This window comes from Microcebus murinus, chromosome 5 (assembly GCF_040939455.1).
Source record: "Microcebus murinus isolate Inina chromosome 5, M.murinus_Inina_mat1.0, whole genome shotgun sequence".
Classification (NCBI taxonomy): domain Eukaryota; kingdom Metazoa; phylum Chordata; class Mammalia; order Primates; family Cheirogaleidae; genus Microcebus; species Microcebus murinus.
In genome coordinates, this window is record NC_134108.1 from 36,031,733 (window position 1) to 36,048,320 (window position 16,588).

Genomic DNA, 16,588 nt, shown 5'->3' on the forward strand with positions numbered 1-16,588 from the left:
TTTTTCAAATTGTTTTACAATCATTTTAAACACTAAAGTACTCCTACACACGATCCAGTGTCTGTAATTGCTCATAGTATCCAACTAGAAAATATTTTAAATCTAGTAAATAGTACTGTTTCTTAAATTATATTTATCTAGTGCTAGAAAACTGAGAAACCAGTCATAAAACAAATGTACAGAGTTTAAATTCTTCTAAATTATAGGCAACATGTACATGAGACAAATCAATTTTAAAGATAAATACTTGAGGTTTTCTCATAAAGTAAACAAAAAAAATCACTCTGACATTGTATTACCTCCAACTGAAATATTACTGGTTTTATGATCAATACAGAATGTAATTAGAGGAGACACTTCAGGACTCTATGAGATAAACAAATCAACTCAGTTACTCAGCATAAAATCTGCAAAGCAAATCTTTGCTTAAGTTATTACTTTATCACTGTACTGTGACTAAAAACAAAGAAAAGGACCGCCACAGCCAAAACAAAGCAGCCTTTGTGTGGTTAAGCCATGACCCCAGGGCCTTTGCCATTGAAGGTTGAGGAAGTGAAACTTACACCAGAAGAGAACACTGCTACAAAAGCAAGTATTAGAAGGAAGAGATAAATATGTATGATTAAATAGGAATTAACTGGGGAAACAACTGTTATCTAAAACAATTCAACAAAGTAAGGGCAAGAACTAAACAGAATTATCAAAAAATTCTAATAACATCTTCTCAGAACTGAAGGTTGACTAGTAAACCCTTTGTTATCTATGGGAAGGGGAGTGTGGGAGTTCCCATCTGTTTTAAGTATTAAAACAATTACCTAATGAAGGCATATTATTGAGCGTCCAATTGAGGAAAGACTAATAAATAAATAAATAAATAAATTTGCAAAAAACTAAGAAGCAGAGGATGGCTCAACTTTTTGATAAACTGATTCTGACAATCAGTAAAATGACAACTACGACATCTTTTCAAAAGATGTTTCTAGATTTTTCAGTCAGTGACTTTTTACATAATGTTTCTGAAACCAAACAATTAAAAACAAAAAAATCCATCCCAGACAGGTAAAATATAAGAGGGAATCAAGTTGAACACAGGTTACTCTTACAATGCTTAAAAGATAAAGACCACAGCTGGTGCATGGGGTTGTACAACCCGGGGCCTCTCACCAGAAAAGGTAGCAAGGACTGGCATGACATTCTGCTGTACCAAAGGCCATGCACTCAAAATGTCTTTCAAAGACAAAGATATAGTAAATGAAAGGACATGAGACAGAACCATCTCCACTGCTTGTATACCAGTGCACACCATTGTCACTTCTCACTACTGCAATGGCCTCCTAACTCATTTCCCTGCTTCTATTCTTCGCTGCCCCACCCTGAAAACACAATTTACTCTCCATACAGAATCCAGAATTTTATTAAAGCATTATCATTTTATGGTGCTACCAAACTGTCCAATGATTTACCATCATAGTTGAGTAAGGTATCACTTGCCTAGATGATCTGTACTATGACTCACATCGATCTCAGAGCCATCTCTGACCATGCTCCCCTCTGTCCCTGTGTTGCTGCAGCCTCACTGCCTGTTTCAGTTCTTCAAACACACCATGCCTGTGCCCACCACAGGCTCTGCATGCTCACTCAGGTCCTTCCGCCTGTGGTGCTCTGCTGTGTGTTAAGATCCTTGTTCTGCTGATTCTTGCTCTCACCATTAACCTCTGACATCTCCACCTGTATCCAAGCCCCTCTGTCCAATTGCAGTCACCTGCATGCCTGCTGTCTTTATTTCCATGACTATGCATGTGTGCTTGCTTGAGTTCCCCAACCCCCTAACTCCCTTTCCCTACCCTCACTCTGCAGCAACAACCACTTTTCGGACAGTAGCCAAGTTCCAACTTTTTCTGCACCCATAAACACAGCTTTCTCTTCCTAGAACCACTTAAGTCAACAATCAGCATCATGTAATTTAGGGATATACATTACCTAATCTTTGCCTGGAGAGCTTATTTTTTACTCACCTATTGAATTCCAACTTTCTAAGAAGATGGATCACGGACTACTCTGTAATGATACATTGTCTCTTTTTCTTATAGCGATTAGCATGGTGCTAAGCAAGTATTTTGTGCTCAGTAAATATTTTTAATAGAATAATACTCCAGCTGTCCCTCCCCTTTGGTTTCCTTAAACCAATTGTATACTACAGAACAGATCTACTATGGCTTGACTACAGTGAAAAAGAAGTCAGTGGAAGAGAAAATACTTCCTTATGTAAAAAGTTCTGCAACTCACAAATTACCTATTGAACATGTGTTTCAATTTGTTTTTTAGAAGAGGTTATGAGAGTAATAGTAATTCCTCTACCATAGCTGTCTTAGCTATAGTATTATGACTAGAAGCAGACGCTTCATGATACGACTGTGCAGGGTTAAGGGTAGTTATGGCCACAGATCAGCATGTTGCCTGAGAAGAGACTGCCCACTTGACTCTGGCCTCATTAGCCATCTGTCCAATCCATTGCGATTGTAGTAAGCCAATAGGATATTAGGACAGAACAATCTAAAAGTTCCATCTTAAATTTAATGTATTAATTAATGATATACATTTTGTTATCACTAATAATTGTGAAAGGAATGTGTTGGGACTGGCTTCATTATTTTTTAAAATCTTTGTTCAGCATTCAGTGACCCTGGGCTTCTAAGGTTTATGTTCAACTTATTTCAGTACTTTGTTTTAACAACTGTTACAACTGAAAAGCCACCTCACACAGACACAGATGCAAAAGTGTACACTGCTGCCTATGATTACTAAATCATTATACTTACTTTGGTGTCTCATCTATCAATTATGCAAAGATTGTTGCTGAAATCCAGCTAGTAGATTTGCATCTTTCTTGATGTCAATCAGCTATTCTTGCAACTAATCAGAAAGTGACAATTTCTTATATTTTTAAACACATGGATTAAAAACTCTCTGAAGCTCTTAATTTGGATGGTCTTTAAGCAGGATAGAACATTCTGTTTCTAAACTTTAAAGTTTGTAGATATGCTAGTGGATTTTAAAGAGAAAAGTATGACTGAAGTTTTTTTTCAAAAATCCTAAAAAGAAAACAAAACAAGCCAAGTAGTAAGAAAAATTTACAATCCTTTCAGTGTTTTCTTTCCAAGTATTATTTCTAAGTTCTGCTTTAATCTTAAGAGTGAATCATCAATAACTCAAAAAGTGACATATTAAAAACAATTAACATTAACAACAAAAAAGGTAAACTCAAAGGGTATCTATTTTGGTTGATTCAAACTATACCTAAAATACATGACCTTAACTGAAAATGACTATACTTAGAGTTTTAAAGATCATGATCAGCAAATAATCCTCTTGTGACACAGAAATAAACAACCTTGAGAACTTGACAGTGTGTATATATATATGTATGTGTGTGAATCTATGTATACACACATCTATATACATACATATGTACTATGTAATTTTAACATAAAGCACCAACACATACAGACATATGAAATATTTCTTTCTTTGATTTTAGAGCCCATTATTTTCAAAATGTTTGTTTTACGAACAATCTTGAGGAGGAAAAACAACAGAGGGGAGAAAAAACACTGGAGTTAAGGGTAAAACTAGTTAAAGGTAGGAACAAACGAGAACTCCTGGGATTGCACCTACCATTTCCCACCAAGAGCATCTCTGTCAGGAGAACAAAAGCTATTTTTCCCACTGGGGTTATATTTTCATATTAAAAAAGGTGCACTGAAATCTGGCCATATTAAAGTCACTTCTGATTTTACTCAATAGCTCTACTTAGACAGACATAAACTAATAATAAACTAAACTCTGAACATCAGGAAAAACAGCTTACGAGCAACCGTTTCATTTTTCCTGCTGTTTGAAATTGTTAAGCAACCAGGGGAAAAAGATGTAGTGATTCAACTCGCCACATACAACTCAGAGCTAATGAGCTTCATGAACACAGAGGATGGCCAATAATCATATGAGGGAATAAGGCAAGAATCAACACCACAAAAAGGGAAGCAATTTGCTTGGTAGCCTATAATTAGCCTCTGAATCTTACAGTAGAGAATATTATTGAGGCAAAAAGCTTAGAAAGATTTAAAAAGGGATTAGTCATTCACATGAACGAATAGCCTTGGAATTTAGTTACCTGAGCCAGGGAACAAAAGGTGGAGAGGATACATCCTAAAAGCAATACACCTTTTCTGTTTCAAAGTATACAGATCTTCAACCAGGAAGAAACTTCTGAGCATAGCATATATGCTTCTGGAAATTTAAACAGTTACCTGTTCAAGAAGACACTAATGAAGTGATAAAATCACCCACACAAACTAGAATGCCACAAACAATAAAATTCTAGCAGTGCACCAATTTAACAAAGATTAACTGGGATGGTTAATTCTAAGGTGTCATTAGATATAATACTATTTCTGTACAGAATATGACTGGACTACAAAAAAACATGTTGCATCAACTCTTTTTATTCAGAAAGTTATTCCTAAATTTTTTAAATATTTTAAATGCCACCAAAGCTGAAATTTTGATATACTGTAACAAAAAGGAAATTATACTATACAGAACAATGTTTTTATTCACATGGCTGTCAGTGTGCATACAGAGAATAATTTTAAGTGTTAATTGGAACAATTAGAAGCTGATCCTGACCTTGACATACTTCAATTACAATGGAATACTAACATTCTAAAATCTTTAATTTCAAAAGAGAACAGCTTTTATATAAAAAAACTCCCTGACAAAAGCCAGCATCAGCTGTAGTGAGATGACATCTGATTACAACCACATGAGATACCCCAAATGTGAACTGACCAGATGAGCCCTTCCCAAATTCCTGACGCACAATGTCATGATCAAAGTAAAATGGTTGTTTTAATCCCCTAGTGTCTGGAGGAATTTGTTAAACAAGAGGCATAGTAACCAGAACAGGTATTGTAATGAAGGAAGAAACCCTTCAGTGATGGATGGGATGCTGCGATAAAGACTCAGGCCACAGTATTTCATTGCATTCAAATGAAATTTAAATATATCATGGAATAAAGTGCCATAAATTCAGATTCAAATACTTAACTTTTTCTGCCAACCTAAACATATTATAGTTTATTTTCAACCATTCACTCAGTCTTTAACAAATATTTATTGAGCACCTATTCTGTTCTGTGAGCTATGCTAGGTGCTACTTATGAAACAGCTCAAAGAACACTGAGGAAGGGGGTCAGTCACAGACAACTAATCAAACATCAAATCAGCACAATTACATATAATTACAAAAAGAGATAAATAAAATGGGAGCAGAGTAAAAAGGACTCAAGGAGCCTTACCAGCAGTACTGATTCAGTCTCGAGACTTAAGACTGAGACGTGAAGGCTGCAGAAGGATACTATGGCTGGAGAGAAGAGAGCTGGAGTGACAGAAGAGACAGAAGAGCATTACAGAGGACAAATCTCAGTAGTGTTAAGAGGTGGGATCTTTATGTAAAAAAAGAGGAAGGCCTTACCAGTTTTTAAGCAAAATAATGAAATAGTGAAATTTTCATTTTAAAATATCATTTTGGGTATCTATTCCAATAGTTTATACATTGACCACACCAGCCTCTAGTATATTAATTATTTATGGAATAAATAAGTCCACTCTACAAATACTCATTTCATGCCTATAACACAACAAAGAAATAATAAATTAATAAGCAAAATAAGATTAATAAAGTCTTTTTATGCATCAAATTTCAACATCTAATGGGAGCACACAGCAGGAAATAGGCTATTTAAATACAGTGAAATAAGAATTTTACAATAGGATTCCTAAATTGTTTGATAACCTTCAGTAGAGAGGGTTATCAAGCAATATAAGAAGGATGCTTAATCCAGATATATAGGAGGTCAAGAAGAATTCTCTCAGTAGCATGTCTAAACTGAACTAGAAGAATGAATAGATAAAAAGAGGCAAATAGAGTTGGGGCAGTAAGGAAAGAGGATTACCCTAAGACAGAACTTCATGTCACCAAAGGCAAAGGCTCATAATTCAGAGAGTCATGGGGCATTCAAAGAACAAAAAGAAGTTTAGTATAGCTAGTATGACTATAGGCTTAGGATTACTTGATGAGAAACAAAGTTTGTAGGGGAACACAGGAGTTAGATCACTCAGGGACATATAAACAATGTTATAAAGTTTAGATTCTACCCTAAGAGCAAGAGGCAGATGTTGAAAGGCCAGGGAGTGTGCCAAGACTGGTCTTACATTTTATAAAGAACCCTCTGGCTTTGGCAAGGAGAACAGACTGGAAATAGTCAAGATTCGGGCACTAGGACAAGGTAGGAAGCTGTTGTTAGAATCCAGGGGAGAAAAGGTGGAGGCAGAGAAGTGGAGAAAAGTAGAGAAAAATACAGAAATATTTTTAGGATGTAGAACTGAAAAGACTTGGTGATTAATTAGATGTGGGAGGCGTGGCGAGGGAGATGAAAAGCTCAATGATGGCTCCCAAGTTTCTGCCCTGGGCACAAATGATGAAAACAGGGAATCCCAAAGGAAAAGCAAGGCCTTGGGCACATGGGAAGGAAAAGAAGGAAGGAGGGAATTTAGTTTGAGAAGTTAAGTTTAAGGTGGTATAGATGGGACATCCAGCTAGAATTGTCCAGGAAAGAGATTCTGATCCTAAAGGTGAGGAAAGTGATTTTTTTTCTTAAAAATTTTATTTATTTACTTTATTTCTTAAAGATTTGAGAGACAACAGCATACAGGTGTTACTTGAAATCAGGGGAGTGGGGAAGATGGTCCCATTAGTAGTATACAAAGTGAGAAGAGAAGGGGCTTAGGATAGGACCATGCAGATGCCAACATTAAGAGATGATAAAATAAGAGAAAGAGCCAATGGAAAGAAAAGTAATGGCCAGAAAGTTAGGAAGAAAATAGGAGAGCATGCTGTCATAAAAACTTAACAGTACGTCAAATCACAGCTTTCCCAAGTCAAATTCTTCTTGATTTTCTTACATGGATATGAGGCTGAGTTTGATAGACATTTTTCTCTGGATCTCAGTTTGGGCAGGAGCTTTCCACCTCCTCTAAACATCTAATTAAGTTTCTTCACCTTCTTGGAATAGATTTGTGATTTAGCATAATACAGATATAAACTTAAAAGAAAACTAAATATATTTAGCTTATACATAAGATAATAAATTTAAAGAATATGGAAAGGCCATGGGTTTCAGAGCCAAATGGATCTGAAATTTAAATCCTACCTTTGCCATTTCCTAGCTTTATGACTTTGGGGAAAAGTGTCCTCATATAACACTCTCCTACCTAATTACAAAAATGGAGTTGGTTATTCCTGTTCTTTTGAACACACTCTAATCAGAAGGCCAACCCCATGACTGCCAATGCAAACAGCACTGTTCGCAGTTACCAATAACCTCCTTGTTGGGAAATCTGATGGTCTATTTCAGTCTCCATCCTGCTGGAACTATCACAAGATTAGACACAGATGATTAGTCCCTCCCTTTTAAAACACTGCTTTTGTTTGGCTTTTCTTCTTGCCTAATTGGCCCACTCCCTTTCAGACTCCTTGCTGGTTCTTTCCACACTCCATATTTGTAAGCACTGGCGTGCTCAGACTCAATCTTCAATCCTCCTCCTCTAGCTACTATCACTCCACAGGTGACCGCATCCAGTCTAATGGCTTTAAATACCATCTATATGCCATCAACATTCAAATTTGTATCTTCTGCTCAGATCTGTCTTCTGAATGGCAGACACCGCCTGCCTACTCAACATCTCTTTATGAATGTCTACTCAGCATTTCAAATTCCTCATGCTCCCTACATCTAGTCCTCTGACAGTACTCCTCATCTTATTAAATAGCAACCCCATTTTTCTAATTGCCTGGGCTCACAACCTGAGTCATGCTTGACTCTTTTTCTCTCATCCCACATGCAATCATCAGTAAATTATGTCAGTTTTATCTTCACAATATAGTCAAAATTCAACCGGTTCAAACCACATTCATTCACCTCTATCACTCTCATTTGAACTATATCGTTTCTCCTCTGGGTTATTGCCATAGTCTTGTAACTGATCTTTTTACTTCCACTCGATTCCTACTCTATGTTCTCCACTAAGAGATGGTTTCTTTTAAAGGGAAAAGGGGCTCAAAATCTTATAACAAGATGCTCAACATCTTCTAGCTTCTTATGCTACCTGTTTGAGGTAATGAAAATTTCTGAGAGCCTTAAATCCCTGCTTGGCCAGCTCTCCCCACTGCTCCTGTTGTCTTTTTCTTAACACTCTGCCCCTCATTCTCTATGCTTCAGCCGCACGGATCTCTGGACCGTTCCTGGAACACACCTACGCATGCTCCTGCCTTTGGAACTTTATACTTTTTATTGTATTAGATATCCTCATGTTGCCTCATTACCATCATAAAAGTGTCTTCTCCAAAGTCAACTTCTAAAACAAACCTTCCTTCACAACTCCCCAGAAAACTATAAATATATCAAAGACAACCCCCTCTCCACTATTTATCACTCATCCTTGTTTCTCTTTCTCCATAGCCCTTATCATCTCCTAATATGCTAAATAATTTACTTATTCTGTTTTCTGTCTCCATCATAGCCTAGTATATAAATTCCATGAAGCCAGGACCTTTATACGGTTTAGTCCTTTTATCCCCAGAACCCACAACAGTGCCAGGTATGTCATAAGTATTTGGTATGTAAGTGAGTTAGAATGAAACAAAAATATATGTAAGGATGCTTAGAATATAGATGTTCAATAAATGAATCAAGCAGAAGGGAGAAAAAGATCCATAGTTGTCTGGGAACTTCAAAAAGCTTATTTACACCAACAGATAAGGCTGGGGAAAATACTTCCAACAAGGCTGTAAGACGGTTCCTTGAGGACATTTAATACACTATTGATAGAGTATCTCATGGTGCATACAGATGCCCAAATAAATGTTTGTTCAATGTACAAATGGTACACTAATAAATGAATAATTATAAGAAATTACCACTCAAGTATTTATCTACATTGTCCATCACAAACTCTGAATAAAAAGCTGACAGTTCAAGTTCTAATGATTTCCTTATTTATGTCTTTCATAGCAAGAGTAAGGAAGAGCCTTCAAGTATAAAAGCCAAGCTCTACTCTATGAGGAAAAAATTCACATTCTAAAGGTATCAACTGATGCTTTAAGTCAGTAGTACTTGTAATGCTATTTGAGATGTCTTAGGTAGTGGAGTACAAGGAAGCATTTCTCTATATAGCCTCACCTGCAGACAGCTAAAAGGCAAAGAAAAACACCCATCCATGCAGAATGCCTCAGAGAAGATCCTGCTGGCCCCAGGGCTCAGCACTCCACAGAAGATTCTTCTTCAGAAATCAAATTTAAACCAGTTAAAACCAGATTTTGAAAAGCAAAAGAAAAAAAGGGGGGAATGAAAGAAATTGTTAAAGAAAAATGAAGCAGAGAGAGATGAGGAAAATAAGGGCATGAGTCAGCAAGGTGTGAAAGCAAATGTTATTGTACCCCCCAATACATACACACACCTACACACACACACATATAAATTTTCTACACAATAGAATAAGCTTACATATGCCTTAATTCTCACTTTTCAAATTTGCAGAGTGACTTCAAAACAAATTTTCGGTCTCATAACATTCTTTAGGACTAGCAAAATCACGCCTGGCATGATAGGATCTATAAATTCACCTGTGTGAAGACAACTGCATTCAAACTCCATACTGAACACAAAGGTTTCCAAAAATATTTAAGGTGCTTTAACGTATAAGGGAAAAAAACGTTGTTACACTTTTACTCATGAAGATCTGGATGACTCAGAGTTTAATAATAGGATATGTAAGCTTTCAGCCCTAGGTCACTGATTCTAGGGTGACTATAGTAGACAGTCATTTTAGGACATTACCATCTAGCAGCTGTTCTGTTCACAATTTGCAGAAGAAATGTGTTGCTTGTTTCTATTAATACTCATTGGACAGGTGTATACATTCCAAGCCATATGCATCTGCCAATCCCTAGAACTTTTCAGCAGAGTGGTGAAAGCCACAACAGCTGTTACCTTTAGCAAGCCCTTTGGCATGCTCATGTCTTTCTTCATCTAAAATACTAAATATTAATACTTCATTTTTAACAAATTTTTCTGTCTAAACCAAAATCATAAAAGGAAAGATAACCATGGAGGCTTTCTGAAATGACCATAATATCACTCTATGAAACAAAGAAGGCAACAGGTAATTTTTCTTCCTAGGAAAACGTGATGAAGGCCAATCCAGCTGAGAAGGCCAACACTTAGGAAGGCTCAGGGACCTGCAAGATATTGGAGACATCCTTGGGATTGTGTGCTTGAGCCATAGTCATGCACGTATACATAGGTTACTGGTAAATGCACTTCTAAAATGTCTATGCCCAGGATTTATGTACCCAGGCAATATAAAACAATGTAACTATCTCTGCCCTGATGCTCCACAGCCTCTAAATCAACATCTACTCTGGTGCTAAAGATTTATAATCCATCAGCTTAACCTTTCACCATGACAATCAGAAATTGAATGGTACATATTATACTATAAAGTTATTCCACTGAGAAGGCTTCCCTCAGCCCCAGTTATGGCAACAACAGGAGAATAATTATGTTTTGGAAAATAAAACTATTATGCCACTGCACAGAGATACTTAAGACACCACCTAATCTACTATGTCTGTACTGAAATACTGATGACAACTACACATCAGCCTTTGCCACATATTCAGTCCATAGCACTAATGGAAATAGACTGATCACCTAAAAATCTACATTCGTATCTTCCAAGTTCATATCTTCTTTCAAAGAACTCAGCATCTCCTTTTAGAAGAATATTTAACCAGGCAATATTTCAACTCACATTTAATATGCACTTTTAATGTTTGTAAAAAATGTTTAATAGGGACTCTCCTTTATTTTCTTAAATTACATTAAAATGCACTAAGTAATGTGACACAAACTTAAAAAAATGGTGTAAAAAGTCACCAATAGCTCTTTATTTCAACTATATCATTTCATTTCCAAAGGTTTTAAAATTCAGTCTTGACACATTTGCTTCTGTCAAACCTAAGAAACCTTATAAAATGAGAAAGAAAGCACTCATTATGCCCTTTTGATCTAGCTTAGTAAGGTAGCAAAACAACCATGCAATTTGATTTTGTTTTGCTTTAGAACTTGTAGGTTATTACAGATCATCGTCTGCAATTACATTTCATTGATGAGGATATTAAGGCACAAAGGCATCAAGTGACAGAGAAAAACAGACTCTTTGAGTAGAGAGACCTTAGAATTAATATAGATCAAAAACATTACAACCACAATCTTGTATTTTTATCCAACAGAAAGAGGGTTTTAATAAGCTAAAAGTTTACCTAAAGTGTTTAATTCTCAGCTTAATAACAAACTTAGCAAATCAGTTATTTTTGTCTGCTTTAAGCCTTTGTCTTTTATCTTAAATATTAAGAAGCTCAGAATAGAATTTAGTGCCCAAGCAGAACACCACTTCCTAGCGTTGGTTTCTGGGGTAATCTCAGGCTCTTCATAAATTCAGTAATTATTGGTTGCAAATTTGTCATATGCTACACAATGTTGTAGATGCTAAAGATATAGAAGCAAACGAATTATGTGGAAGCTTTTTTCTTTATACTTAAGAATAAGACAGAGTATGTTAGTGCTGTAGAGAAAATAAAATCCAGGAAAAGAGACAGTGTGGGGTGAGGCTCAAGTTTAAGAGTGGTCAGTGAAGGTCACAGACATTTGAATACAGACCTGAAGGGGAGTAGAGTGAGCACACAAAGGGACAGGGAGGGGAATGTTCCAGGCACAGGTAACGGCAATTGCAAAATCCCTGAGGAGAAAGCTTGCCTGGCATACATAACTCATATTTTTGTTTTTGTTGTTTATTTTAAATAATATATATTTTTCTTTACTAAAAGTTCTGTAAAATGCCTTGGGAGAAGGTCAGCAACACACATACAATCATAAATATTGTAGATAAGCTTTAGATACTATGTCACTTCAGAGGAGTGTTTAGTGGTTAACCTGTACAGTGCAGTGACCGCCTCACTCACCTTGTATGCTCCCCTCCCCCACCACCATTCCTCCTTTTTTCTGTTAGAGACCAAAACACTGACTTCCTAAAACTAACTTTTAGTAGATGAAAAAAGAAAAAGAAAACTTATGTGGGCAAAGGGCCCACCATAATGAACTCAAACTGCTATGCAGAGTACCCCAACCCACAATGACTACCTCCCTTGAACTTCTAAACCCACTGGTATGTGTATCCAGCATTTCACAGGAAGTGCTATCTGGTATTGCTACTCTGTTGACATCTCATTATATGCTACCTTGTATTGTTATTTTGTACACATTTGCTCTCACAGTGAATTCCTTGGAGCAGGGCCCATCTTTTAGAAATTTCTGAATCCTACCATGGGGTTTTTGCACAGCAATTATCTGTTTAATGGTGATGTCATAGAAACTGCCACAACAAGCAACAGCTATTGCTCCTGTTTTAAGTGTCTGTTTGTGGATAAAGCATGAAAGAGACATCATAGTCTCTCCCAGGCATTTGGATAATCTCAAATATTTTGGCCAATTCACTGTTTGTGTAACATTCCATTCTCAATTTTCCCTTTGCATTTTCAGCTGGGCACTGTACATACTTTCAGTCTAGACCCAAGCTTGGATTAGCCACAAAACAAAGAGAAACCACACCAAGTGAGCCCTGTTCAGTCCGCTTAGGCCAATGTTATTAAATGCTATTGCAGTGAAAGGGACTCAATGTGAAACTAACACATACAGGACTGTGAGACATTGTCCAGACAGTCTATCAAGACAAACAGACACATAAGGAACAACTTCAGTAGACATAAGATACGTAAGATATTTTGAAAGTATATAAGCAGTGGCCTGTAAGGCTTCACAGAAGAGTTGGCACCTGAACAGACAGGGTTTTGAAAGATGAATAGGCCAAGGACAATTGGACACGGATCAAAGGGCATTCCGGATTGTGCAAAACACTGGCAGAAACATCACAGATTGAAAACTGCTGGAAGAACACATGCACCGTCAGTGAAGGAAAGCTGGTCTGTTGCACTCTCAAGCTTTCCAAGAAAAAAACCAAGTTTTCAAATAAGAGGCCTAGGAAGAAAGTTTCACCAGCACTTGTGTTGTTAAACCTCTTAGGCTCTCTTTGCTTTGTTTTGCTCTTTCTGTTTTGTTTTCCTCTTAAAGAAATAAAGTACTTTCTTGGCTTAAAACTTCAGTGAAGAAAAGTACTACAACTTTACTGTGCTAAAAGAAAACTGAAAAGTGGGTAAGGGCCAAGGAATATTTTTTTTAATTTACACTTTTCTGGAATATTATAAATGGGCAAAATTAAAAATTCAGGTATCATGGGCCTGGGATATTTATTCCAACCCTTCTCTCCACCAGCTCTATAAATATTTATTTTATGCCCACTGCTTGTTAGTTTCTGGGATACCAGGCCGATGAGGCAGTCTCCTGCCCTCCTCCTTTGAGCAAGCTCTTGCTTGCAATGCAGTAGAAGAAATAAGCAGAGGGGAACTGATTGTACCTTGTGCCTTCTACAGTTGCCAACCAAAGCCTGAAACTCAGAGCAGAGTTAAATTCCAGGCAAGTAAACCAGTGAGAACAAAACACACTTAAGTAATAACAACACTGAGATGTCAGAAACTGACAGAGGTCCTAAGTAAGTGTGTCTCAGTCACCTCTTCCCATGAGCAGGGAGCTCCAGAGCTGGACCTCCTCACTAGTGATTTGGAATTATGAATGGGGAACAGAAAGGGGTACAGAAGGGGGTGAAGTTACCTGGGAACTCAGGTAGACTTTGAGGCACTCATCGCACACGGCCTTCTTGCAGCAGGGCAGGGGCTTGATGGGCTTGTCTTCCAGGCACACCCGGCACATCAGCACCATGAGGGGCGCATAAGGATCCCCTACCCCACCCAGGCCAGAGTAGGGTGGAGCTCCCAACAGGCTGGGCATGGAGAATGGCTCTGGCGCCAGGTAGAACTCCAGCTCGATGCTGCCGCCGTCGGGGGAGAGGGGGTCCGATGGGAGGGACAGCCGGGGGCTGGGGAAGGAAGAAGGGGTGCTGGGAGGGTTGGGCACTGGCAGAGCCCGACCTGGCGACGCGGGCGGCGAGCGCTGCTCCGCGGCGGGGGCCTCGGGCAGGTCGCTCTCCACGCAGTACACGGAGCAGAAGACTTGTCTCTTGGCGGGCAGCGGGCGCCGCTGACCCAGCACGTCCAGGACGAGTCCATCGGGAGCCCCGGCGCGGGTCCTGGGCTCCAGCTCCTCGCCGGGGGGCGCCTCCTGCTGTTCATCCCCTCCCTCTTTTCGGTCCCCAGCTTCCTCCTCCTCCTCCTGCTCCAGCTGCAGTTGCAAAGTCTGGGGGTTGAGAGGCCCGTTGAGTGCCAGTCCCGCGGACAGCCCCGGTGCTTGGCTCTTCCTCCAGGCCGGGGCTCCCCAGCTCCTCCTGGGCTCCGGGGTGCTCGTGTCCGCGGAGCCCGAGTTGCTTCCGCAGCCACCGCCGCTCGACTCGGTGGGGGCAGCGCGCGGCCCGGGCGCCCCTGCGCTGTCCCCCCGCGGCCTCGGGGGCTCGGGGTGGCCCGCGGTGCCACCGGCCAGGGCCCGCGACTCCTGGGGCCGGCCGCCGCCGCTCACCGTGCTCTGCTCCTCGCCCATCGCCGCCCGCGGCCCGCGCCGCCGCTGCCCATCCAGCCGCCGGGACCCCCACCCGGCGCCGGCGGGCAGCGGGGGCAGCGGCTCGGCTCGACTCGCGGCTCCGCTTCTGCTTCCGGGTCCCTCCTCCTGGGCTGGGACGCCCCACGCTCCCTCCGGGGAGCCCGTGCTCCCGGCCCGCCGCGCGTGGGGAGCCCGGCCCGGCCCGCCGCGCCGCCTCCTCGTCCTCCGGCGCGGCCGGGCACCGCCTCGCGGGGCGCCGAGGGCCGCTCGCTCCGGGCGCGGGTGCGCCCGCCCCACATGCAGGTCGGGGCGGCGCCGCGGCCCCCGTGAGCCCCGGGCGGGGCGGAGGGCTCCGGGGGTTGGCGGCCGTCAGTCCCGCGCCATCGTGGGTCCGGGCTGCTGGACGGGCGGCCAGCTGGAGGGCGGCGGTCAAAGGGTGGAGGGGCCTGTGGCGCCGCCGCGGCGCGCACCAGGAGGTGCAGCCCGAGCGCCGGCGAGCAGCCTGGGCCCCTACGGGAGCAGCGGAGCGGGCGACCTCCCTCTCCTCGTGCTTCACCTAGCGCCCTCGTCGCTGCCCCGCACCCCACCCCTTTGGCGCACACCTCCCCACACGTACACACGCGCAGGCACCCGCGCACACACTCACACGCACACCCGAGTGGGTGTGAGCTAAGCGCTGAGATGCGCTCTGGGGCCCAGAGTTCACACTCGGCCCCAACAAAACCCCACAGAGCAGGCAGGCTCCTCTTTGGGTTACACAGTAAGTAGAACTTCCTACAAAACTACTGAACACCCCAAGCTGGGACTAGCAAACGCTGGCTACTTAGGATGTCGAGATCGGAGGAATAATACTAGGGATTATTAGTTCAAAATGCTGTCTATACAACTCTGTTTTTCTGCTTAGTGGGGTAGGATCATTTTGAAAACCACAAATAATCCAAAAGCACTTTCAATCTACTCCTTCAACTAGAATCCTTAAAAGAGCTGATAAATGATTAAAGATTTTACCCTTTCCTTCCCCTTCAGTGTTCTCTCAGGAAGTTTTGTGGGTTTTTTTTTTTTTTTCTCCAGTCTTTTAAAATATTCCAAAATGGGTAGCATAAGGTAGTAAGATGGCCTGGCCTAATTGATAAACCGGGTCATTAGTGGAAATCATGGAGAGTTTCATTAGCATAACCATATTTATCCCCAAACTGTTTCCATGACAACAATTATATTTGAGCCAGAACTTAATTATGTGTTGATCTATCTTTATTTTACAGGAAGTGTTAGTCACCCAGACACTGGTGTGTTTTAGTTCCCTAAAGCCAATGAAAACATTTTTGGGAAGCCAAACCTTGTTTTTTTCTTCTGAGAGGGAATTTAATTTACACATTCGTGTAATAGGAAGGAGCTGTGAAGTGTGCACAATTATTTTGTATCTTGAAGTTGTTATTAGGTTGTTCGAAAATATTTTCTAAATTAAATACAAATGCTATAAAGGTGACAAGCTATGCAAACTAAGAAAGCAGTGTAAGGACATTTTCATCACATATATCTGTCTGATACTCGGTTGCAACAGAACTGAATTTGATCAGCCTAAGTGCCGCATCATTTATCCGTCTGACCCAAGAACAGAGAATTCTTATTTTGAAGATTAAATGCTATTCAGGGATTTTTTTTTCATCTTGGCTAAATGATTTCCTGATAACTGCTGTTTTTACCAAATGATACTTTTAATGCTTATAGTTTTAAAGACAGAGACAAGAAGCACACTTGTGTGTGCCATCTGATGGCTACACTTCTAATATTTTCAGAGATATAGA

The 16,588-nt window shown here is 40.5% G+C and overlaps 2 protein-coding genes across 2 annotated transcripts in view; both read right to left on the reverse strand.

The window, feature by feature from the left end:
• RNF217 (ring finger protein 217) overlaps positions 1 to 14,939 on the reverse strand; it is a 109,223-nt gene extending 94,284 nt beyond the window's left edge. The window contains exon 1 of the mRNA XM_012777520.2: positions 13,905 to 14,939. Coding sequence (XP_012632974.2) covers positions 13,905 to 14,783 — 879 coding nt within the window. The 5' untranslated portion in view covers positions 14,784 to 14,939. The remainder of the gene's footprint in view (positions 1 to 13,904) is intronic.
• The window catches only part of TPD52L1 (TPD52 like 1), a 377,442-nt gene that overhangs the window by 199,200 nt on the left and 161,654 nt on the right, over positions 1 to 16,588 (reverse strand). The window lies entirely within an intron of this gene.